This window comes from Physcomitrium patens, chromosome 7, assembly GCF_059467195.1.
Source record: "Physcomitrium patens ecotype Gransden chromosome 7, ASM5946719v1, whole genome shotgun sequence".
Classification (NCBI taxonomy): domain Eukaryota; kingdom Viridiplantae; phylum Streptophyta; class Bryopsida; order Funariales; family Funariaceae; genus Physcomitrium; species Physcomitrium patens.
This window is the reverse complement of record NC_143416.1, coordinates 16,349,069-16,374,789: the sequence shown is the minus strand read 5'-3', so window position 1 is coordinate 16,374,789 and position 25,721 is coordinate 16,349,069. Positions and strand designations below refer to the sequence as shown.

Here is a 25,721-nt window from a genome sequence, read left to right as displayed (position 1 = left end):
TTTTTGTTGTGGCCTTCGAGCCTGCGGAGCTCGGATCTTCCAACGAGGTCGACTGGCAATTCATGAAGCTTTTACTGTGCAGCAATGGAGGATGCCGTAATTTAGAAAAGCAAGCCCCATTCACACTGCACTATGTGCATCGAGCCCCGCTTCGGTATCCCCACGTGAAAACCCCCGTTCACACTGCGTCTGTCGTGCTCGGAGCCCGACGGTAGTGACATATTACAAACTTTCGCTGCCTTCGAAGTTGTGTTTTCTTTTTCTCTTCGAGGAAAACAAAAGTGAATTAAATGTGATTGATTGATTTTTTTTTATTTTTTATTTTTTTTTTGACCCGAAACACAATTATTCAGGCTAATTAGTGGAGGTTTTGGATATATATATATATATATATATATACACATACACACACACACAATATATAATTTACAGTAAAGGTATTGGCTTTATAAATAAAATTTTAGGATAAAAGAAAAGTATCTTTTGAAAGATAAAACTAATCAGGAAAAAAATTCTTCACTAAAATAAAAATAATAATAATAATTTGAAATTTAGTTTTACACTGTTCAAGTCATTCTTAAGAATTGATTCTAGGTGTAACTATGTTTTATTCAGTACGCAATATCTGATTTTTTTTTAATAATCATATTAATTTATACATAATCTTAAATCTAAATTTCAAGAAGTAGTTAATCAAATAATAAGATGTATTATAATTTAGTGATTGTAAAAAATAAAAACTTTTAAATAATTTAATAGCATGTATGTATGTGTTTATATATATATATATATATATATTAGCAAGGGTGATGATTGAGAAAGTAAATTACAACTTCTTTTATTAACTTTTTAATAGGCATATTTTTGAAGTACGTAATTTTTGCCATAGAAAGAATAATAACTTTTGAATTTTGGATCAATTGAATAGTCTTAATATTCGCAACTAATTCTATCCATTTGTATACAACAATATTAAGGGATCAATGAGACACCCATTAGCATATATATACATATATAGTATTAAAGGTAGTGCAAATTTTCCAACTGAATTCAAAAGGTTTCGCAAGAACTCATAATATGTGAGCAAAGTTTTAGGAGAGGGTTCTCTAGCCACTTTGTGGGCGTGCACTCACCACTACAAAACCAACCCTAACACTGTGTGGTCACTTGAAGACCTCTCAGTGCTGCAGATCAAATTCTATTGGACAGTCCAGAACTCCGCTCCAGTGGCGGGAAGCGGTGTCTTCGCCACGCGTGCCATGTAGGATTTTCTCGCCGTCAAACAAACGAGGAATCAGCACTAGAAACTTCTCCGATTGCTGAGTTGGACAAGGGCTCAGGGTGAGTGTGAGATGACGGGGTCTTTCCTTCGTCGATGTCGTTTGGCCGCGGAGAGTTTTGCGTAAGTTTGATTGCTGCAAGGACGAGGGATTTGAGTCCGTTTTGGCGCCATCGCCCCCTCGCCTCGCTCCCCTCACTTCCGTGCAGTTTTTCTTGGACTTTGTAGCTCCGAATTTGGTGCAGATTCGTGTTTGTTTGAAGCTTATTCTCGGCGCCTAGTGTGGTAGCTGTTTGGTCCGTGACGAGTTTCGTGCAGGACAAGTTCGTGTGGGCTTTTGGCCGTTGAGGGTGGCAACTACACGCACACGATGCTAGTTTCGATGATTCGGCTACCTAACTTGCTCCTGTCGCTCAAACTTCCGGAGAGTGTTTAAGAAGTGCGGGAAACAGTGGCACGAAAATTGCAGAGAGTTATGTTTGTCGGTATGAGTCGCTCTGCGTCGTTGCGTGTAGCTATATTTTCCAGCGCTCTGAGGGGGCTTGTTCTTCATCTTGGAGGGATTTCTGGTCGCGTCTACATTTTGGAAGAGTGTTAGAAGTGCTGGCTTCGTTGCAGAGGCTTTAAAAAAAATTGGCTTAGCTTGCTGTGCAGGTAGTTTGTGTGGATGTTGACTTGACGGTTGTCTGGAGCGTTGCATGCCGTTCCGTGACATTGTGAGAGTACTTCATGAGGAGTAACATGTTTTAGGTCTCAGGGTTTTACAGGAGAAGTTTCGCATTGACTGTACGCAGTAAAGGAAGAAGAGTAGAACTTTTTAGAGTGTGTCTCGAATATGGAGGTGGTGGCAGCGCCGTCGGTTTCCTCACCATTAGAAGGACAAATGCTAACCATGAGTCATAATGGAGCTTCCCCATTACCTCCACGGCCACTAGTGCACACAGAGGCACCAGTTACACCAGGCTCGACGCCCGTTAGAACAGTGCTTTCGCCGACGATGACGCCTCCAGGGTTACTATCGCACTCCATTGCTCCTAATCAGTTGTACCCGACCCCACTTGCCAAGCACCAGGACGTAGTTGCAAGCAAGGAGCTCTTTCTTGACACTCTCAAGAAGTTTCACATCGCTCTTGGCACTCGTCTCGTGTAAGACCCTATCATGCATTACTAGCCCTTTTTCTCTCCTACCGACGTTTTTCTTTTTTCCCTCCCGATTCCGCCCCTCTTAAATCTGTGGGCTGAAGGCAACCTGCGCAGTGTATCGTATGTTCTCACCGCACATAGTTATCAACATAGTTATCAGATGTCCTTGGTTTTCCAATCATGTTCAGTTTCACACAGATTCTTGCGGGGATTTTACGGATTTTCGTATTTGCCAGAAAGAATGTAGTTTCATTGAAATAACTACACAGGGCAAAGCAACAGTAGCACTGGGTTGACATTTACTAGTGTCAACGCAGAAAAAATGAGGTGATGTTACACTAAAGTTATCACTATCGCCTTCTTAATTTTTGAGATGTCCAAACAAACTTGACGTCTACTCTTTGTGGTCAGAAGTGCAGTAACGTCACACGCTTGATGTCACGTTCGCTTAACAGTAACTCTCTTATCATCAGATTTGCCACTTTCTCCCGAAGAAGTTCTATGTAGTGTGAGGACAAGGATTGTCTTTAAGCTTGAGCATTGTGATGAATACACCGGAGCAGCAGCTCTTTCTCGTTAATTTCATTCTGCTCCCTTTTTCCGTCAGTCGCTGTCCGAGGTTGAAGAATGATGCTAAAATAACCACGTTATTACATGAATTGTACGTGTCAGGTTACTCGTCTGAACATTCTGCGTCCTCTGTCCCAGTTTTCAACGCCTCGGAGGCATTGTCATTTGAGCTCTGAGCTTTAGTTTCTTGTATCTTTGATCCTTTGAGGATCAAGGCAACATATACATCTCAATCGATTCGACAATTTCTAGAGCACATAGGACATCCTCCTTAAAGAACAAAAGAAAAAGAAATGAGAACAGAACACTTTTTGTGCGAAAATGACCACTATCCCTCCCAGGCATGTTATGTGTAACGTGAAATTTGTAAATTGTACGAGGAAACGCTCCTCCAGGTTAAGGGTTGCCTAAGAGCGTCTCAATTGTATTTTCGAATGTTTGATGTCGATTATAAATCATTTCTCTTCCTGGTTTTGTGAGTTTATCAGTTCGTATCTATTGTAAATTTTTTCCAGGGTGCTAGATATTCTTGGCTGGTAAGCTGCTCTCAAGGTTACTAGCTATTTTCAAGATTTTGCAGTATCCCTCAGATTTGACTCACTGACTTCGGCTACAGGATTCCAAAGATGGGAGGCAAGGACCTTGACCTACATGTTTTGTACGTTGAAGTTACACAGCGAGGTGGTCTGCAACAGGTACTCCATCACAGATTTCTCATTTCAGTTTCTATCTCTTCTTGTTTTATGTTGGCCACCTTTTTCCAGATGGTAGTTTTTCACATCCTACATCACTGTTATGAGTTAAATTTACGGACTTTGATTTGATTATTTAACTGAATTCTTCTCACATATTCTGCTTAGTTTATCATTGTTAAGCACCATCTCTTATCATATCATTGGGGACGAATTATATGTACCGTTTCTTAATCATTACGATTTCCCTGCAATTATTTGACGACCAGGTCATATCTCTCCTGATATCTTCCTTTCTCTGTCGTCATCCTCGTTCTCCCTTAAGATAATTCTTCTCCATATTGTTCATTTATTGCCGTCGCTCTAGTGAGTTTTCTGAAGTGACTTCCTCCGACGGTGGGTTGAACAGTTGGGTATTGTTTGCCTTTACAATTTAACTTGAGTTAGATGGCTTGCTTAGCAGAGAAAAATCACAAGCAGGTGCAGCTTCCTGTTTTGCGGCATTGTTACTTTTATGTAGATGGTTCTGACATATAACTTACAGGTTATCAAGGACAGAAAGTGGAAGGAAATCACAGGGGCTTTTAACTTTCCTCGCACTACCACAAGTGCCTCGTATGTCTTGCGCAAATACTACATCACATTACTTCATCATTATGAGCAATTATATTTTTTTGGTTCTAGGGGTCTCCTCGTAGCTCCTCCAAGTAAGCACTCGAAGCTTTTACCGAACTACTCATTTTATTTCTCTGTAACATCTGATTACTGTTCAAGTTGTAGCCAGTGACGCATATCATTTTCCCTTTCTGCTTGTGCAAGCTAGATTGGAGGTTGACAGAAATGACGCTTCACATAAGAGCCTCTGTAGAGCTTAGGCTCAATCGATCTGGATTGCAACAACAGAAAGATAAGCATGCCATTATAGTTATGCCGCTATAGTTATGATACTTAAAACACTCCGTGAACTCCCTTTTTTTTTTTTTTTTTTTTTTTTTTTTGTCCTTTGTAGAAGTTTGCTCCAATCTTTACCACCCCTTTGTATTTGCAGCACCACTACCTGCACCTACCCCTGTTACTGTGAAGCAAATTGAGTACGCCCCTGCCGTGGAGCCACAGGTACATTCAGAGGAGCCGGAAGTAATTAATACAGAAGGGAAGAAAGTTCGCAAGAGGAAGCTTACTCCAATATTGCCGGCAATGGCACCAGGTTTGTGCACTCTTATCAATATTTGAAACTGACAAATTTCATGGTGTCCTCTCTCTTGACTTGTTTTAATCTTGTTTTTAGGATTGTTGCGAAAAGAGAAAGTAATGATGAGCTCCAGAAGTTTGAGCCTTGCATATAGGGCACTTCATGCTTGTTTCACAGAAAAGAAACAATGTATCTGTTCTGCAGTGAATCCAGTATCTGCAGTTGGAAATGCTGTAAGTGGCGCGATTGAAGGTAAATTTGAGGACGGTTACTTGGTTACTGTAACGGTTGGTACTGAGAAGCTGAGAGGAGTTATCTATCATATTCCACCCGGACAGCGTGTTCCCCAGCATGCACAGGTTGTAAATTATGCGCTATCACCTGGTGCTGAGGTAACGATACCTGAAAATGTGGTGCCTGAGAAAATTCGAAAACGGAAACTAAGAGAGGAGCTTAAAAAGGATCCGAATGCTCCTCGATCTAACCGGACAGGGTATAACTTTTTTTTTGCCGAAGAACGAGCAAAACTTAAAGTCATTTATCCGGACAAGGAAAGGGAATTGAGCCGCATGATTGGCGACGCTTGGAATAGCCTTACCGAGGAACAAAAATTGGTATAAAAAATGCAGTTATCTATTCATCAGTTCCTACTTGTCAATTCCGTATCTTAAGTGCTCTCTTCCTTCATTTTGTCAAGCTTAGCGGTATGAGTAATGTCTTTGTCTATTCTAGAGTTAATCCCTATTTGAACGGAAGAGGTGAGTCCTAAGTGCTTGTGTGTTTGCGTTGATGTAGCCATATCAAGAGAAAGGAGTCAAGGACAAGGAAAGGTACGAGAAAGAAATGCGTGAATATAAGCAGTTGAAAATTTCCCAGACTTTAGGCAGTGCTATTCCAGAAGAAGTACGTCGAGAAGCAGTTGAAGTGGCAACTGCAAATGCTGGGGATGGTGATTATAATGTCGCGGCAGTGGAGCCCCATCTGAGACCAGCTGTGGTTCCAGCTACTCCACCCGCAACTTGTTTTTATGAATTCCCGTCGACCCAGCAGCTTGTCAACTCATCACAATCTGCACCTGACCAACACTCTACACATCAGTATTTTCCACATCATTTCACCAATCCCCTTCATAGCACCACAGGAACCACACTTCCTTCCTCTGCTCAGCAGCATCCTTACCCAGATCACAAAAAGGTTGGCCCTCAAGGAAATCAAGGTTCTAAAAGCCAACCAGTAGCTCATCAGTTCATGGACTGATTACAATTTTCTGTGCATATCTGACGTTCCGGCCATTAAAATGCTTTGCGGTAAACGGAAATCTGGATGTACTAAGCATTCCGTAATCGACTACCTCATGAAGACGTTGCCGGCCCTGGTAAGCAAGCTTACCCAATTTTGATTCTTTCTGGTAGTGTTGCTCATAATAGTCCCACGATGTGATGCAGGTTTCTATCTCAAACACTTAGTGGTGTTCATATATATGTTAATCATCTGACAACGTAGGGTACAGACGAAACCTCTTATTTTGAGCGAAGAAAGAATATGCAGGCTAGTGGTTTGGCTTCGATCATACCGCCAGAATGTGAAAATTGCCTTACTTTTTGACGTTGTCTTTTGATCGAGGCCCACATTCGGGAGGGTTTTGGGATTGTGGCTTGATTTTGCAGTGAAGTCTGCATTTTAAAATTTTACCCCATGTTTCAATACTTGTCTACTTTGTGCTTTATATTCCCATGATGCTTTTGAATGTTATACTTGGTGTATAAGTGGCGAATTATTTTTACGATTTGTACTCTTCTGATTATGCGTTTTACAAGATGACAACATTCTGTATATTGCCAAATTTCATTCCTAAAAGTGAACAGATGGGACAATTGTGCTTGTCAGAGCATTGCCTTATAAAGGAAATTTGATGTAGGGTCTATATTTCAAATTCTCAAGAATAATTTAATTTGTGTAGTAATAAACATTCAGCAAATAAACCAGAACAATACAGTGGTAGCTTTTTTTATAATAATTATACCCAGCCGTGCTGTTTTTGTTGTATTTAAAAAAATATTTTTTGCTTATGAAATAAGTATTCTTGGATAGGTTGGATAGGTAAGATCATTGCTGTTTTGCAATTATTATGATATTAAATAAATCTAGGGGGTTGTTAAAGCTGCACCTCCAAATCATGTGGGGGACATAGAACAAGGGACAGAGATGGAGATTGTCAGAATCAATCATGAGATAGTAATGTGGGGTGTGGTTTTAAACTTAAGACACATATCTATGTAAAAGATAATTTTAAATTATTTTATTTTTAGATAAAAATGGTCAAAGGTACTTACAAAATAATTTGAGATAAGGACGACGACATAAGGTTGAATTAGTTCTTATGTAACAAATGATTTTTTCTCAAACCATAAAATTTCTATACAAGATAGTAAAGGAGATATGATTTTGTTTAATCATTTGCTTGTAAAATTATGTAGAATTATGTATATAAGTCTGTTCTCAACCAAAAAGAAATTCATGGGACAAAATAATCAAAAATTTCTATGAAGCCAAAGTCCAACTAGGAAAAATAGAAGATTAGAAAATAAAAGGACAAATTAGTAGAACACAAGTATGGTGCAGAAATGTTGGAGATAATTATACTTGTAAAATTTTTCAATCAAAAAAATTGACTACATATAAAAATAATGATATTACAAAATAATCTCAATAAAATGATCAATAAATAATATAAGTTATGACCAAATGTTTAGAATATTATTCCAAACTATAACAAGATATACCAATCTCATTTAGAAGTAGAGGGATAAAAAGATTCTTCACAAAAATCATTTTAAAGATAGTTACAAAAGAAATGAATAAAGAATTTAGAAGAAAATTTAAATATTTGAGTTGGAAGATGCTCTTTTATATATTTCTTTTGAAGAAGCTCTAGTATTTGATAAAGTAAATATTAAAGAATTAAGAATTTTCAAAAATACTAGATAAAGATGATTTTTATATAATTATACAAGACATAAGTTAAGGCTTTTTTCAAAACTATATAATTAGATTTTTTTATTAGACCAAGATAAAGAGATTTATTTATTGTTATCTATTTATAACTATAGAAGAAGCCATATATATAATTTTTTTTGGAAGTCATTGAAAATAGATTAATAAGAAGTATAAAACTACCAAAAATAACTTCATAAAGAATTCTAAGTTAATATGTCCATAATTTAATATTATTTAATTTTTTAAAAATATCACATAAGACATAATATCTATATCTTCAATCAATTTAGTCTTGCATCATGTTTGAATATTAATTGGACTAAATTGGCTTTTTATTATCAAAAAAATAATAATCTAAAACTAGTATAAATAAGAGATTTTAATTAGGACTTGGTTGAAACAAAATACATAAATAATTTTAAAATTTTTTAAAGATTTTTTCTTAAAAGTAATATTAATATTTTTTTATAAATAAGATTAAAAAAACTGAATTATTAATATAAAATTAAACTAAACATGGAAAAAAGAACAATTATTACAAACAATATAATTATTTTATGAATATTTTATTTTTTTAGCTTTATAGACAGATTTACTAATGGCAATTGAAAATTTTTCAGAGAATTTTACAATCAATAATATATTTTAAAGTAGTGCAAAACCTATCTTATAAGCCAATAAAACAAGCAAGCTTGGACTTAACAACCAAAATAATGTAGTATAAGCTTTCCCACCAAATAAATACAAAAGAATCAAACAACTTCTCAAATATTAACTAATGCAAATGGTTTTTTTCATAAGGATAGAAATTTATAGCTAAAAATGTAAACCAACTTCTAAAACTTAGTCTAGAATTGACAAATTTTAGTAGACAATAGTTTGGTTTCTAAAACTATAAGATCCATATTCTATTTATCCAACATAAATTATATTTTTATGGTGAGATTTGCCTCATCTATTAATTGGCACTTATCTATCTATAATAAAAGTTAGCCAAAATAAGTATTTTAAAAAATTACAACAAATAATTGATATTTATAATTAGAAAGATGAAGAAGTTTTGAATTTTTAAGAAACCAAAATAAAATAGCTCCTCAAATAGAGAATATAGTTATTTTACTAGAGTTAATTCATAATTTTTTATTTTTAAAGATGATATAATATCTTAGATTAAATTTATAATTTTTAAAGCTTAAGAATTGAATTGAATCTCTTGGTATATTAATAAATATAAACTTGTATACAATTCTTCAAATAAAAGGTTTAAATATAATGAACAAAAACTAATAATTAAATTAAAAAATAATATGGAATAGAATTTGCATCACAATCTTTATTTTTTTTTGTAAATAAAACATGATTTGGATGGTTAAGAAAATTTCATGTCATAGAGGTGTTTGATCATAGAGTTGGTAAAATAATTAAAGATAATTGAAAAAATCTTCTCAATAAAAATATGTTGTATGATCTCTCTACAACTTTGTTTTTAAAATATAAGTTTAAAAAACAAATATATATATATATATATATATATATATATATATATATGGAATTGATAAAGCCACATTCTAATGTTATTAAAGCCACAACCTCTTTTACTATTTTATGATTGATTTTGTCCATCTACCATCTCTATCTCTTGTTATCAACCTTCTATTCTTTGCAAAATTGAAAACATGTTCTCACTACCAATATTTTCTCAATAATACTTTATTTTTTTTAAAAATAACACATACAATTTTTCTTAATTAACATCCAAAATGTTCATTTGAAAAAATTCTTTAAATGGGTTGGTTTGAAATAAAAGATGGAAAAAGAGGAGAAGGGAGGGAAGGATGAGAGGGGACTAGAAACAGACAATAAAGATGGAAATAGATGGAATTAATTATAAAATGACAAAAGAAAGAGAAGGAGGCATGGCTTTTTCTAATGTAGCTTTATCAAATTTTACATACATACACACACACACACACACACACACACACACATATATATATATATATATATATATATATATATATATATAAGCCAATCAGATGCACAAATTAGTTTGAACTTATAAAGATTATTATTTATATTGTGTTATTACTAATATAAAAATTCCATCCTCAGTTGAAGCATCATGTATTAATGTCAAAGACAAGAATTATTGAAGAAAGAGAATTTAGAAGCCACAACACTTAGCATCAGCAAAGTTGCATATAAAGTGAAGTGTAGAATAAGATGATTCTCACTTCCAACACTCTTTACTTATAGCTAGAATTTACAACAATTATAAATGAATTTAATCATTTTCATCTTTCTTTCTTACATCCAACTAAACCCTAAATTCCTCTTATCATAGCTCCCATCTAAAAATCCTAACCACCACCATAGTAATATCTTTTAATCTGTTATTATCTTTTGACTATTAGCAACTTATTATGATTTAATTCTATGTAGTGGCAACTATGTAAGAATTTACTGATCTTCAATACTCCTACTTTGCTAATTGTCTAAAGGCTTTGAAACTTAATGCCTCTATCAACTTGTGGTGTCTATCCTTTACTATTATTTTTCTAAGTACATTAGTAAGCATGTCTTTTGTAGCACAATACTTCATACCTATTACTCCATCTTCAATTTTCTCTTGAATGAAATAATGTTGAACATCAATATGCTTGATTCTTCAATGGTGATTTGGATTCTTAGCAAATGCAAGACATCTTAGATTAACACACATTATTGGAGTTGCTTCCAATTGCACTTGTCCAATATCTTTTAAGAGTTGTCTTATCTAACATGCTTTTATTGCAAAATGACTTGTTGCAATGTACTCAACTTCCATAGTTGATCTTGCAATAGTATGTTGTTTCTTGCAATTCCATGAAATGATTCCCACTTTAATAAAGAACACATATCCCATTGTGGATCTTCTATCATTTATATTTCTAATCCAATCTGCTTCACAATATCCTTGCAAAACAATGTTATTACCACCAAGAAACAATTTGAAGTTCTTTGTACCTTTCAAGTACCTTAGTATCTTTTTTACTGTTTTCTAATATAAAGGTCCTTCTTTAGACATGTGTTGGCTAACAATACTCATACTAAATACAAGATCCACTCTTGTGGCCACTATTTGATACATAAGTGAGCCTACTGCTGCCTTATATGGAATACTTTGCATCTCACCTTCAACTTATGCATACTCTTCATCTGTGAGCTTCATCAACTTCAAGTTGGCCTGCAACGGTGATCGAATGGACTTGCACTCCTCCATGTTGAATTCTTTTAACACTTCTTCAATGTACTTAGTTTGGCTCATTGTAATGATCTTGTTGCCACAATCTCCATTCTTAAGCAATAATAGACCTCTCCCATATTACTCTTCTCATATTTTTTTTCTAATATGGCCTTCGTCCAATCCATCTTTTTTATATTGTTAGCCAAGATGATCAAATCATCAACATAAAAGATTACAATCAACAAAAACTCTTTAGATTCTATCACATATAGTAAATGATCAGCCTCACTCCTTATAAATTCTTTATTGACAAAAAATATGTCAATAAATTGATACTATGCTCTTGATAATTGTTTCAATCCATACAAAGATTTCTTCAACTTGCATACAATATTTTCTTTGTCTTGTTGTACAAATCCTTGAAGTTGGTCCATATAGATGTTTTTTTTGCAATTCTCTATTTATAAAGGCAATCTTCACATTCATTTGGTACATTTGTAAGTTCATTGTTGCCTCAATTGCAACAATGGTCCTAATGATAGTAAATTTGGCAATGGATGTATAAATCTCATTGAAGTCAATTCCAACAACTTGTGAATATCTTTTAGCAACTAATCTTGCTTTGTGTCTCACCACCATATCTATTACATCTCTTTTAATTCTAAACACCCATTTACAACCAACACTAGATTAATTTGTTGGAAGAGGTGCGAATTCCCATGTACTATTGTTCATAAGAGATTAATATTCTTCCATAGCCTTTTCCTACTTCATTCCATCTTAAAAATTTATAAAATCATACAAAGACAATGGATCAATAAGAAGAGCAACATTTGCATGTTCTTCACTTACTTAAAGAAAGATGTGGTTCTTCCAACATTTGCCATAAGGTCTTTTTTCTTTTAAGAGATATCTACTTTTATTTGAAGAAGATTCAGCTTGTTATACTCCAAGCTTTCTTCCAAGTTTTTTCTTTCGTAAAGCTTGTCTTTTCTTACTTAAAGGTTGATACTCTTTATCATCATCATTATCATAATCTTCAACATCTTCATTATTGGTTTTTGAAATTTGCAAGGCCTTCTTTCTCATCTTTTTTGCCTCTTCATTGTCATTCACACCTTTATCATCTTCATTTTCTTCATCTTCTTCTTTTATTGCTAGAATTGAAGATGTGTCCATAAACACATCATTATTCCTACTTAGATACATCTTCAAGTACTCATAAGTATTTTTATGCTCTAAAAATTTAACATCACAAATTTTGATGATCTTTTTGGTCTCCAAACACATTAGCCTATATGCTTTAATACCTTCACAATATCCTAAGAAAATACACTTTGTACCTTTTGCATCAAGTTTGGACTTCATACAATCTGATGTCTTTGCATATGTAATGCATCCAAAGGTTCTCATATATAAAATATAAAATTGTCTCCCATTCCAAGCTTCTTGTGGTATCTTTGATGCAAGAGCATTTGTTGAATACCTATTCCTTGTATATATTGTATTCACCACAGCTTCCGCCCAAAACTCATAACCAAGATTTTGAGCATGAAGTATATTTCTTGCCATCTCCATAATGATTTGATTTGTCTTTTCAGCAACACCATTTTTTTAAAGAATATATAGAGTTGTTGTTTATCTAATACTTCCTTCATTCTTCAAATAAACATCAAATTATTTAAACATGCACTCACTTCTATTGTCCATATATAATACTTTGATCTTGTACTCACTTTGTTTTTCAAAAAGTACTTTAAACTCATTAAATTTCCAAAAATACTCACTTTTTTCTTTAGAAATATATATCCAAATTTTTCTTGAGAAATCATCAATAAAAATGAAAAAATACCTTTTTCTTCCAATACTTGTATTCTTCATAGGTTCATATAGATTAGAATGAACAATCTCCAACAATTTTTTAGTACGTTGTCATATTGTAACATGACTATATGGTGAAAGATGATAATATGGATCTTATTGTAGAAGAGCCAAGTTAAAAGATAAAGTAAAAAAATATGGATAAAAGATAGAAAGGTAATAAAACTTTTAGTAGTACTACTACCTTTTTACAAAAGTGACTTCTATTTACTTTATAGGACCATAAGTAAGGCAAAATAAAGTATATTGAAAAAATAAATGATATAAATATCTTTAGGAGGAAGTTGAAAGTAAATTCTAGCAAAAATTACTAAGAAAAATTAGATATTGATACCTAAGGAGGGCCGGTTAGCAACCTGGGTCGAAATCAGACCATGAGGCACAAAATCAAGCACCTATGGTAATTCAAGGATTCTTTTGCAGATCAAAGAGTGGGATTTGAGAGCAAACTAGATAGGATTTCTATGAGCATTGATTTTGGATGATTTGGATTTGTAATGACTTTGTAAGAGCTTTACAAAGTCAAATTTGTTTTTGGATGACTTGAATTTTGTGAAATAAAATAGGGTTGACGTTTCTAGTGATTTCAAGAGTTTTGTAATAGATCTATAGGTGAAATTTTGTGGATTAATGGTCATAATTGTTCTTAATATGTGTTGTGAATCTTAGCTTGATCAAGGAGTTGAATTGAGGATTATTGAGGTTTAAGTGGGTAAAGGTCTCAGAAAGTAGAATTTTAGGTCTAGTGAGGGTTTTTAAGATTTCTTGCAATCTACTAGTTGGATTGGAGTCAAATATATGTAAGAGAATATTAAGCTTATTTTCTTTTGTATATAAAAATTTTGACATCAATTGAATGGTGAAAAAGAGAGATATTGGCTCTGGAAGATTGACATCAAGGTCGAAGAAGGAAGCCGACCAATATTCAAGCACGTTTTTGAGGCTATCATCTATTTGATAATTCTCATCCTTTTCAAATTTTTCTTATGCTTGTTGTCAACTTAATTATTAAAAAGCATGCAAATTTTGAGTTAAGATCAACGATTCATTCATTAGTAATTGAGATTTAAATCTATTATAGGAATTACTGGGGTTTGATTTAGGGTTTAAGATTTGATTAGGGTTTGATTTAGGATTTAGGATTTGATTAAGCTTTGATTTAAGATTTAGGATTTGATTAGGATTTGATTTAGGATTTGGTGAGGATTTTTGTTGTTCTCGTTGTATTCAAGCTTTAGTATACCAAAGCAATTGAACTAATAGAAGTGGGTTTGAACATGGAGAAAGACTGGTTATATGAATTGGGTCTGTTAATATCACAATTGACTATATTCTGGCTATCTGGAATCAAGTATCAAATTACAAAACATCGAGGCTTACTACTTCCATCTTAATTCAATCTATAATCCATTCTACGATTATCAATTCAATAATACTTCTCTCAATCACAATTCTTCATAAGTAAATAATAAAATCAAAGAAAATAAAGAGGTAGCACCAAGCGTACCCTGGCTTATCACTCTCACAGTCTGGCTCTCGACTTATGACTCTCACAATCTGGCTCTCGGCTTACGACTCTCATAATCTAGTTCTCAGCTTACGACTCTCACAGTATGGTTCTCGGCTTATGATTCTCATAGTCTAGCTTCGATCTCTCTTTCTTCAACCTATTTATCTTACCTAAAAGATGATCCGTCGACCAGCGCATTTCAAAGATTATGATCCTTTGAATTGTTAACCATTTATTCCATTAACAACCTATTGTTATCAACTAAACTACCTAACTATCAGTCTAATTCTCAAGGTTATCAATAACCAACCAGTAACTTACTACAAAGTTTATTTACCTATTCTACATAGCCCCACTCCTAATTATGCAGTGCCCTCGCAAACATTATTTAGCCTCAACTTATAAAGACGTAGCAACGTTGGCTTCTTCAATCAATGGCGTTGGCTTACCACCCTTTGAATTGGTGATCTTCTCCTCTTTACATCTTCATCATCTGCCTCGATGTTCGATGGTTTTTCATCCAAAGGCACCGTCAGATCTTCATTCAACAAACCCAATTCCAGTACTTGACATTCAAGTTGGACAATTTGGTTGTTACACTCCTCCAACATCTTCTGCCATTCTTCTGTCGGTTTCAAAGGTATCTCCGAAGGTGTTGTCGCTGAAACTGGCATATTAGTCTGCACTAAATTATTGGCCTCCTTCGCTATTGTGGCTAGTTTAGCCTGCAACATTGCAACCTCTACCTATAGCTGCTCTTACCGTTCCTTCCAATCGGTCTCCATCCTTGCTTTCTCAAATACCATGTTCGCCATCTACTCCTTTTCTTCCATCCACTTCTTCTTAAGTACAAAAGAAAATACAATGCTTATCAAGAGCCCCCCTCCTACTTCTTACTATGGTCCAATCAATTGAGTCGACTCCCCCTTTTGTAACAGAAAATCCGTCCCGGATTTATGTAGGATAAAGTTTAAGCCGATTACCATTGATCCGTGTTATAAATTTAGTACCCATAAAATCTTTCAATTGTACTGAACCATTTGGAAATCAGTCAATAACTTGATATAGCCCATGCCATCGAACTTGAAATTTTCCTAATTTTTTTTTAAATTGACTATCATAAAGAAGTACCAAATCATTTCGCATAAAAGCCTTTGGTCTAAGCTTACTATCATAATAAGTCTTCCTTCGTTTTTGTGTAGTTTCTATTATCATTAATACATTGGCTCTAGTTTCATCTAATTTTTTCAATTCTTCTAAACGGTGTCGTAATGAATCATGATCTCTCAATCTAGTATCTATAGTAATTTGTAAACTTTGGACTTCCAATTCAATAGGTAATATTACTTCCTGGCCATAAATCAATTAGAAAGGGATAATATTGGTAGTAACTTTATACGTAGTACGGTATGCCCATAAAGCTACGAACAATTTAGTGTCCCAATCTGTTCCCGCTCCTAAAATTGTTTTTGTTAAGATTTTACATAAAATTCCATTAGTCTTTTCCGTTTGTCTATTGGTTCTAGGGTGATACGGTGTAGTCTTATGATGTTTTATTTCATATTTAGCCGTGAGTGCTTCCATTGTACTATTTATAAAATAAGTTCCTTGATCACTAACCAATTCTCGTGGACAATCAAACCGTGTAATAATATTTTTATACAAAAAAGTTGCTATTGTACTTGCACTATCGGTTTTTATAGCTATGGCTTCAGTCCATTTTGTTACGTAATTCATTGCTACTAGTATATACCATTTTTGTCCATTTCTCGAGGCTGGTATAATTGGTCCCACAAAATCAATTCTCCATTTTTTAAAAGGCGCTTGAGCCAGAATTGGTACCAATGGCATGGCTGAAATTCCAGTAGGTCGACCCGTTCTCTGACATGGATCACAATGACGGACGAATTGGTGGACATCTGCAAACATTATTGGCCACCAATAATCAGCCTATAAAGCTTTATGAGCCGTACTATCTCCCGTAAAATGTCTACAACAATTGTCCAAGTGGCAACCTTTTAATATAGTACGCACTTCAGTCTGATAAATACAGCATCGCAAAAATCCATCCTTGCCTTGTTTATATAAAGCTTCACCAATCATCATATAAAGTACACATTTTAATATTAAGCATCGTTTAAGCTTTTCATTAAAATTAGGTGGAAAGGTTTGAAATGTCAAGTATTGAATTATTTCACTATACTTTGGAATAATTACATCTATTGCAAACAGTTCCGCATCAGGTAGTGCATCGTTAATGGGTTCATTATCCAATATATTGGATAATGGAGATAAATGGTCTGCATTGGAATGTGATTTTCTTGGTCTTACCTAAATAGTAAAGTCAAATTCCTACAAGAGTAAAATCCATCGTATAATATGATCACTCAATTGAGGCTTATTAATCATATATTTTAAAGCATCATGGTCGACATGGAAAATAAATTTATAACCAAGAAGATAATGTCAAAACTTTTGTACGAAATAAATCATCCCCAATGCTTTTCTTTCGGTTGTTGTATAATTTCTTTCAGCTGCTATGAATTGACGACTTGCATAATAAATAGGATGATCAAAACCCCGGTCATCTTTCTGGCTTAGCACAAAATCAATCGTGACATTAGATGCATCCACATAAACTTGGAATGGTTTTGTCCAACAAGGTGCCACCAATATTGGTACTGAAACTAATTTCTCTTTCAATGTTTCGAATGCAATTGTACATTCCTTTATCCAAAATGGACTGGTCCCATCGGTCGGTGGTTTCTTCAAGAGATTTGTCAAAGAAAGACATATAACTGTGAATAGATAGATAAATCACCGATAATAACTGACATGGCCGACAAATGCTTGAACATCCGTAATAGTGTCTGGTTGCTTTAATTCTACTATAATCTTTATTTTATCTGGATCTATAGCAATGTCTACCATCGACACTATATGATCTAATAATTTACCAAAAGGTACACCAAATTGGTACTTTTCTAAATTTAAAGAAATTCCATATTTGGTACATTGATTCAAACATTGACTGAGACATTCTAAATGCCTGGCTCTTGTACTAAATGTATAGAAATCATCTAGAAATATTTCCATTGAAATTCATAGATAATCTTCGAATGCTTGTATCATTATCCTTTGAAATGTAGTGGGTGCATTACAAAGCCCAAACGGCATAACTTTATAGGCAAAGGTCCGCCAATCCGTAGTAAAAGTAGTTTTTAACTAGTCTTCTTTTGTAATTTTAACTTGATTATAACCAGAGAATCCATCAAGAAATGAATAACAATCATGTCCAGCAACAGCATCCAATATACTATTTATAAATGGTAAAAGAAAATAATCCTTCTTGGTAGCCGCATTTAATTTTTAGAAATCTTGACAGATGCAAAATTTTCCATTCTTTTTCAGTACCATAACAATCGGTGAAACCTATTCACTGAAAGGAACTGGATAGATGAATTCAACCTCCAAGAGTTTATCTAGTTCTTCTTTTACCATAAGTAAGTATTTTGGATTAAGTCGATGTTGTCTTTGGCATACTAGTGTAGCATTCTCTTCCAATATAATTTGATGCTCACAAACTTCAGCTGGAATTCCTTTCAAATCCGCATACGACCATGTGAAAGCAGTTTTATGCATTAAAAAGTAATCCATCCAAATTTCTTTCTCCTTGCTTTTTATACCGTTGTAAATCTGAATGATTTGGAGAGCCTCTCTTGTACCTAAATTAATTGGTTGACATCGTAGAATTTTAGGAGTCCCTGGATTGATATTCTACTCAATTCAAGAATCTTTTATAAAATTCGAGAGATTAGAACTTTCCAACTTCAGTTCCATAGTATTAACATGATTAACAACTTGTCTATTCATCCAATATGCAATCATATGATCAGAATCGTCAATAACATCTGGAAGAACTAGGTACTCTCTCGGTTCCCTGCACTAGTATTTCATTCTAGTGTGCTCAACAACTTGCCTTGTATTAATATAAATTGGGTCAAGTGCACCAATTTCTTCTGTAGATTCATCTTTATAATTTGATGTGAATTTTGAATTGACAACTTGAGTTTCTTTGTGATATTGGATGGGGTATGTAACGACTCACAAAACCACAAGATTGTAGGTATATGGTGAATACAGGTCGATCCCATGAGGAAAATGGTCAAAGATCTCAAATAGCTTGCAAATATGCCACATCTTCTTCATTCAGTCACTTCACTCTTAGTTTAGACTCCTGGGTGATAGACATAACCCAACGAGTTGAAGGCCAGTTCTAAACAGGTCTTCAGATACACAATCTTCTAGTTTCTCTATTCAAATCCTCTCTTATCTGGAATGAAACAAAGTCTCTTGAGATGGATGATCACTTTATTCCGAGCTCAGAAACTCAATTTGAAGGCAGGTCCTCTCGATTTGGCAGTCTACTGCAAGGGAATAACACCTTCCTCGAAGTGTGCTACCTTCAATGCTACTATGGATGCCACACAACTACTCTTGCCTCCAAGACAAGGATCTTCATTGTGTAGAGGGACTTACTCCCACAGAGCTTCAACTACCAAAAGAGATGAGCACCAAGCTGCTTGAGTCTCAGAGTATCGACGAGGGAATCTGAATTCAACCTTCAATAGCTACAGCCACCGGAACAAAGGATCCTGATTTCCTCAGATCCCTCTCTATTTATACTACTCCAGTTCGGAAAGGTCTAACTACCTACCTCTAACTAACTAACTGAAATCTGTTATAACTGTGGATACACTAATCTCGAAGGTCAAAGGTTTGTTTTACTAAGTACGTGAAGGTCCAGTACCTTCTGTCTTAGTAGAAAATGTGTCAACTGAGACTCTTAAAAGATTCTCAAGAGCCTTCTGTGCCGCTACTACTGCCGCCTTCCATTCTTCATCGATCTTCCTAGCCCGTTCCAGAGTTCCTTCAGCTCGCTGGTTGAAGGCCTTCAAATCTTTGATCTCCCTGTGGAGTTGCTTCCGAAGTTGCTTCCGAACGTCCTGCTCTTTGTGGCTCTTTCGAAGGCCCTTCAAAAGGGACCTCCGCTCTTCTCACCTTCAGTTTCCTACACATGCGGGTGAGAAACGACCTCATCTTCAGGTTGGTCCTGCCCGTCCATCCAAATTGTCTGATCCGAGGGCACATTTTTGGGTTGCTGCCTTCGTTTCTTGCGTGTCGTGGTTACAGCTCCGCTCTTACGTTTCCCTTTCGGTGACTGCACGAAATCCACATCCTCTAAGTCTGCGATTCCTGTCGCTATGAATTTGCGATCCTTTGCTTGAAGAGCTTGCCAATAATTCCTAACTTTTGGTCTTCGGACTAGCTCATCTTCCTTTAGGAAATGGGTTGAAGGTCCTTCGCCTTCGGAAAATGTACAAAAAGGTTTTTTCTAATAAACTCTAACTTTATCCTACTAAGTATAAAATCTAGAAGATAGCTAATCTCGAAGGTCGAAGGTCTGTTTGAAGGTCATCTTCCAAATGTAAATTTCCGAAGATCTTCAAGATAACCATCTTCGGGATTTTGACCTTCTCTTCAGTCTTCTAACACTATATTCCTAATTCACTGTTTATCTCCTATCTTCTTACTTAACAGCTTCTTCTTCAGATCTTTTCTAATCTATTTCTACAAAATTTAAAATAAATGATTTTCCTAGGCACCACAGGGTACATTTGAAGTACAATTTTATCATTACCTTTTCCAATTGTCAATGTACCACGACTTCAATCATTTTGAACTTTAGCTTGATATAACCATGATCGCTCCAATAAAATTTGGTATGACAATATAGAGCTTCACAATCAAAAAACAATATAATCAATTTTGTAGGTAATTTCCACAATTACTATATCAATACTTCCTAAAATATCCATAGATTTAACTCGATTGGAGTCAACCATTCTCAAAACCACTGTAGTAGGCAAGAAATGATTCAAATCCAACTCCTCTATTGTAGCGGCATTCATAAGATTTACATTAGATCCTCCATCTACTTGCACTCTTGATAATAACACTCCATGAATTGAGATATCAATCATAGGTGCACTCGGATCGAGATTCAAACTTACTTCTTGGATTTCTTTATTTCAAGATCTGCAACAAATTAATGAGGATTTCAAGATAGTTTGGCACTCAGGTGTTACCACCAATAGTTGCTTCATAGAGATTGTAGACTGTATGGTGTCCAAATCTTTTAGAATATCATATGGTTCTGTATTAGTAGTAATTTCCAATGTTCGTTTCTTCTTCTCAGTCCAAGACATTGTCGCAGATAAATTGGTTTTTTCTATATTAAAAATTGGTAGAGCTACTGGAACTGAATTTGACGGAGCTTGTAAAATTGGTTCTTTCAATGGGTAAGATTTTTCTTCTAATTAGGCTAATATTGGTTCCTTGGAATTCATGCCTCTTAGAGGATCTTTCAACGGAAAGGACGTTTCTCAAAACTGTGTAGAAAATAAAACATCTTAACATGGAACTGAAGCCTCTATAATTGGTACCTCATTAGGGTGCACAACCGATTCAGGTCTTATACTGAGTAAAGGGCCCATGTCAGGACCTAGATTGGATGTCCCCGTAATTGGGTCCAATTGGCTCTTCGCTTCAGGATCACCCAAATATTGAATTGGTCCTTTCTCCTTTTATTGACTTCTTGTAAGGACAACTTGGACTACTTCTACACGATGAATTAGGGAATCTTGAGGACCTTGATTTATCTCCTCCATTGTTCCTTGGCTTTGGATCTGCTGATCTTGATTATTAAAATTGAACGGAGCATTACATTGCTGATAAGTATGTCCTGATTGCTTGCAATTTGCACATACTGGCACATAATCGACACTAGCTCTGGGATTAGAAAATTCACTGGCATAATGACCAATTTGCCTATAAAAAAAACAATGAAGTGGTCTTCTTGCACCTCCATCTGGCATATTGGGTGTCTCCACCGATATATACCTACTAGGCTTGTTCCATATAGGGTTAGAAAATGATCCTGATTGTCCCATTGGTATGGAGGGTACTTGATTTGATGACGCTGATGGAGCATATTGCTGATACCTTTGCTACTCCTTGATGTCGATCCCTGATTAAAATTGGAACTTTGAAAGTTATTATATATTTGATTTTGTCGATTAAATCGATTACCATTCTATCCATACGTATTTCTCATTTGAACTTGATTGACTTCCCATTGAGTCGGTGGGATCATGGTCTGATTACTGAATTGTTGTTGCCTTTGTAAATGCCAACAATTTTGAGTAAGGTGCTTTCTTCTACAAAATGTACATTGAATACCTGTTTGTCTTGGTGATGGACATTCCACATCAAAATGACCTTGTCTCTTACAATTATTACACCATACATTAGGTCTTGTATTAAAACGTTTATGTCATTTCTCCTTATCTTTAGCCAAATTCACGGCCAATTCTTCCATCTTCTTTGTTAGATTTAATAACAAGGCTTCATTTGGATCTTTAACAATGGCATTTGTGAACAACTCTGGTTATTGATAGGTTGGCAATGTAAAATAAGGTGTCATTATTATTGGCGCTATTGCTTAGAATAGTGTAGCATTAATTGGTTGTTGCAACATAATATTCTTTACATTGGAGGTAGCCATTTGTGGATAATTATCCATCGACACATTTTTCGGTTGTATTTGTTGGCTTCTTGAACTTAGAATCATCGTGGCCCCTATTGTTAATAATTGGTCATAATGACATTCTTCCTACACCTTTGCTCGTGCCAACGATGCCTCTACCGTAGCTAGTCAAGCCTCTTTTACAAACATTTTTAATTTTGGTGGATGCAAACCGTTAATTAATATCGACAATATAAACGCATCTAGCATTTGATTATTTGACCATTTACAAAGTATATCTACGATCTAGCCATAATAGGACTCTACGGATTCCCCTGCAAACATACTGCTATTCATAAAACTTTCTCGAAGCTGATCTTCAAATCCAATTAGTCTAAAATGGATTAGGAAGGCATTCCTCAAGGCCTCTCAATTGGAAAATCTACCCACTAGTTGTCGAATATACCATTCAAAAGCTGTATCTTTTAAAGTTGCTGGCAACCATCTCAACCAAATATCTTCAGTTCTACGATTATTAGCTATGCAAGCTGTCAAGAATTGAGATATATGGTAATTGGGATCAGAGCCCGGCCAACCACTAAAAGTAGGTAATGGTGCCATACTTGTAGTTCAGTCTCCTATTGCTCCCATTTATACTGCAATTGGTACTTTTGGCACTCCCGCAGCCATTGGTATTATCACTGGTCTCCTTGCTATTTGAATTTGAATTTTTCTTCCTTTGATTTTACTTGGACCTACAATTCCTTTTTGTCGTTCCCGTAGGAGATTTCTTATGCATAATCACTCCTATCTTTCTTTTGCTTGTCGATTAATTCTTTGATAATCCTCTCTTTCATGATTATCACTCATAATCTTTTATTCTTCCCATACAATCAATTTCTAACATTTTATATTGTTACCATTTTCCGAGCAGTGATGCCAAAATGTTATTCTCGTTGTGTTCAAGCTTCAGTATTCCAAAGCAATTGAACTAATAGAGGTAGCTTCGAACATGGGAAAAGATTGGTTATATGAATTGGATCTATTAGTGTCACAATTGACTATATTTTGGCTATGTGATATCAAGTATCAAACTACAAAACACTAAGGCTTACTACTTCTGTCTTTATTCAATCTATAATCCATTCTATGATTATTAATTCAACAATACTTCTCATAATCACAATTCTTCATAAGCAAATAATAAAGAAAACAAAGAGGTAGTACCAAGCTTACCCCGGCTTACGACTCTCACAATCTGGCTCTCGGCTTATGACTCTCACAGTCTGGCTCTCGGCTTACAACTCTCACAATCTGGCTCTCAGCTTACGATTCTCACAGTATGGTTCCCAGCTTATGACTCTCATAGTCTGGCTCCGATTTCTCTTTCCTCAACCTATTTATCCCACCTAAAAGATGATCTTTTGGCCAGCAAATTCCAAAGATTATGATCCTTTGAATTCTTAACCATTTATTCCACTAACAACCTATTATTATCAACTAAACTGCCTAACTATCAGTCTAATTCTCAAGGTTATTAATAATCAATCAATAACTCACTACAAAGTTTATTTATCTATTCTACAATTTGGTTTAGAATTTAGGATTTTATTAGGATTTGTTTAAGATTTAAGCTTTAGTTAGTTTTTGGCCTAAAGTTTGAATGAAGTCTAATAGGATTTTAACTAAGATTAAATTAAGATTGAGTTGAGATGTATTTGAGATATATTTGTGATTATTTTAATATTTCTTTAAGATTTCTTATTATTTCTTTGTAATTCCTTTGAGGTTTCTTTGAATTTGATTAAAGCTTGCTTAGCATTATTATGGTCTAATTAGAGTTTAGTTAATATTCTATTAGAGTTAAGATTTTATTGTTGCAATTTCCATTCTACCTTCTACAACTAGGTGTCTGGAGAATTTTCAAGCAAGACTTCACGTATTACGACAATGTATTGTTATACCACTTGAAAATGAAGTCTTTTGTTGTTTGCCTTATATGCATCTTTTACATGTAAGTTATATTGCATTTTGGCTTGTTTTACTAAGTCTTAAGCCACTTACCATAGATTTAAGCTTTGTCATGCTCTTTACGTTCAAATGGCCAAGGCGACAATGCCATATATTCAACTTGTCTTGGTTTGATGTAAACTTAGCAAATGCAGCTACTTCCACTCTATTGACTTTTTTATACTTGAGGTAGTATAAATTCTCCTATTTAGAGCCTTTGGCAACCATGTTTCTACACAATATTTTTACAAAACATCCATTCTTATTGAATTGAACCATAAAACCTTCTACTATAATTTTACTCACCAAAAATAGGTTTTTCTTCATCTTAAGCATATGGAGGATATTTTTGAATCTGATTCTATTACTTAGTCCATTCACAACAACCTCTTTTATAATAGAACCAATTCCAATGGCTTTACATGTGCCACTATTTGCCAAAATCACATTTGATGCTAAAATAACATCATAAGTGTTAATTGAATATTTATAAGGTGTCATATACTTAGAATAACTAGAATCTACAATCCATAGAGATACAGTGATATAGTGATATGGTAACCATAGATGTCTCATTTATTGCAGTAAATATATAATCTTGTCGTCCAAATTCATCTTATATACTATTTATATATATATATATATATATATATATATTTTTTTTTTGTAGAAATTTCAAGCAAAATATCCTACTTTGCTACAAATGAAGCAAGTTTTGATATTAGCTCATTGATTTAAATAGTTGCCCTTGGCTTGTTATGAGTAGAATATTGAATCTTCACTTTGATAGTTTTTTTCTTTCTTCTTGGTTACTTCATGGCTAAGTCTTGCTATGATATAGTCGATTGTAAGTTCTTTCATTTTGATGGATTCCAAAGCCACTATAAGATAGTTTTAGGATTTCAACAAGTTCATGAATAGAATCATGACAATATTTTCTTCCTTTAAAGGCTTATCTATAATTACAAGCTGATTTGTAAGTGCCTTTACGTTGTTGATGTGTGCCATGAAGTCTCCACCTTCTTCCATCTTACATGTGAAGAACTTCTTCTTTGTACAGATGATATTGGATAAGTTCTTGCTCTCATAGATATTGCAAAGAGTTTTCCATACTTCCGTTGGTCCTTTCTAAGAGATAATGTGGGAGAAGTTGGCTTCATCCACATTGCATGAAATCAAACCAAAGGCCTTCTTTTCATGATATTTATAGTCTTTCTTTTTCTTTGTATTAGCATGCATGCTTGGAGGCTCTTTACTTTCATCTACAATATTCCATAGGTCCAAAGAAGCCAACAAAAGTTTCATTTTGACCTTCCAATGGAAAAAATTCTTACTTCTAAACTTTTCAATTGCTCTCAAGCCTTCACCTTCAATTGAAGCCATGTTTAAAGAAGAGATGTATCAAAAAAGATTAAGAAAAATGGTCTTAAAGCTCTCAAAATCACAAAGAAGAAGTTGCCGCCTTAAAATCTCAAAATACCCTCTTTGTGAATCAATTAGTGTTTTCACTCTCAAAACACTCTAAACTTCACTTCTAGGACCTCTCACAAATTCAATGATCAATATAAATGTATCAAATTAGATTTGTCACTCTTCTATCACTTTTATACTCACATATCACCTCTAGGCACCA

General features: G+C 34.5%; 1 protein-coding gene and 1 long non-coding RNA gene across 2 annotated transcripts; one reads left to right on the top strand and one right to left on the bottom strand.

The window, feature by feature from the left end:
* Positions 1–1,348: 1,348 nt before the first annotated feature.
* Positions 1,349–6,580, top strand: LOC112284760 (high mobility group B protein 9). Its single transcript, XM_024524938.3, has 7 exons — positions 1,349–1,764; positions 2,037–2,425; positions 3,609–3,687; positions 4,229–4,391; positions 4,733–4,891; positions 5,081–5,490; positions 5,672–6,580. Exons 2-7 carry the CDS (start codon positions 2,115–2,117, stop codon positions 6,131–6,133), a joined length of 1,584 nt encoding a protein of 527 aa, XP_024380706.1. The 5' UTR covers positions 1,349–1,764; positions 2,037–2,114; the 3' UTR covers positions 6,134–6,580.
* On the bottom strand, positions 2,788–4,229 carry LOC149988589 (uncharacterized). Its single transcript, XR_016504275.1, has 2 exons — positions 3,909–4,229; positions 2,788–3,782 (listed from the first exon to the last, which is right to left on the bottom strand). It is a non-coding gene; the product is annotated as an uncharacterized LOC149988589 (long non-coding RNA).
* Positions 6,581–25,721: the final 19,141 nt, after the last annotated feature.

Coding starts and splice junctions, on each gene's coding strand:
- LOC112284760 (XM_024524938.3), top strand. CDS start 2,115: ATGGAGGTGGTGGCAGCGCCGTCGGTTTCCTCACCATTAGAAGGACAA. Junction 2,426..3,608: donor GCTCTTGGCACTCGTCTCGT/GTAAGACCCTAT, acceptor CTTCGGCTACAG/GATTCCAAAGATGGGAGGCA. Junction 3,688..4,228: donor AGCGAGGTGGTCTGCAACAG/GTACTCCATCAC, acceptor TATAACTTACAG/GTTATCAAGGACAGAAAGTG.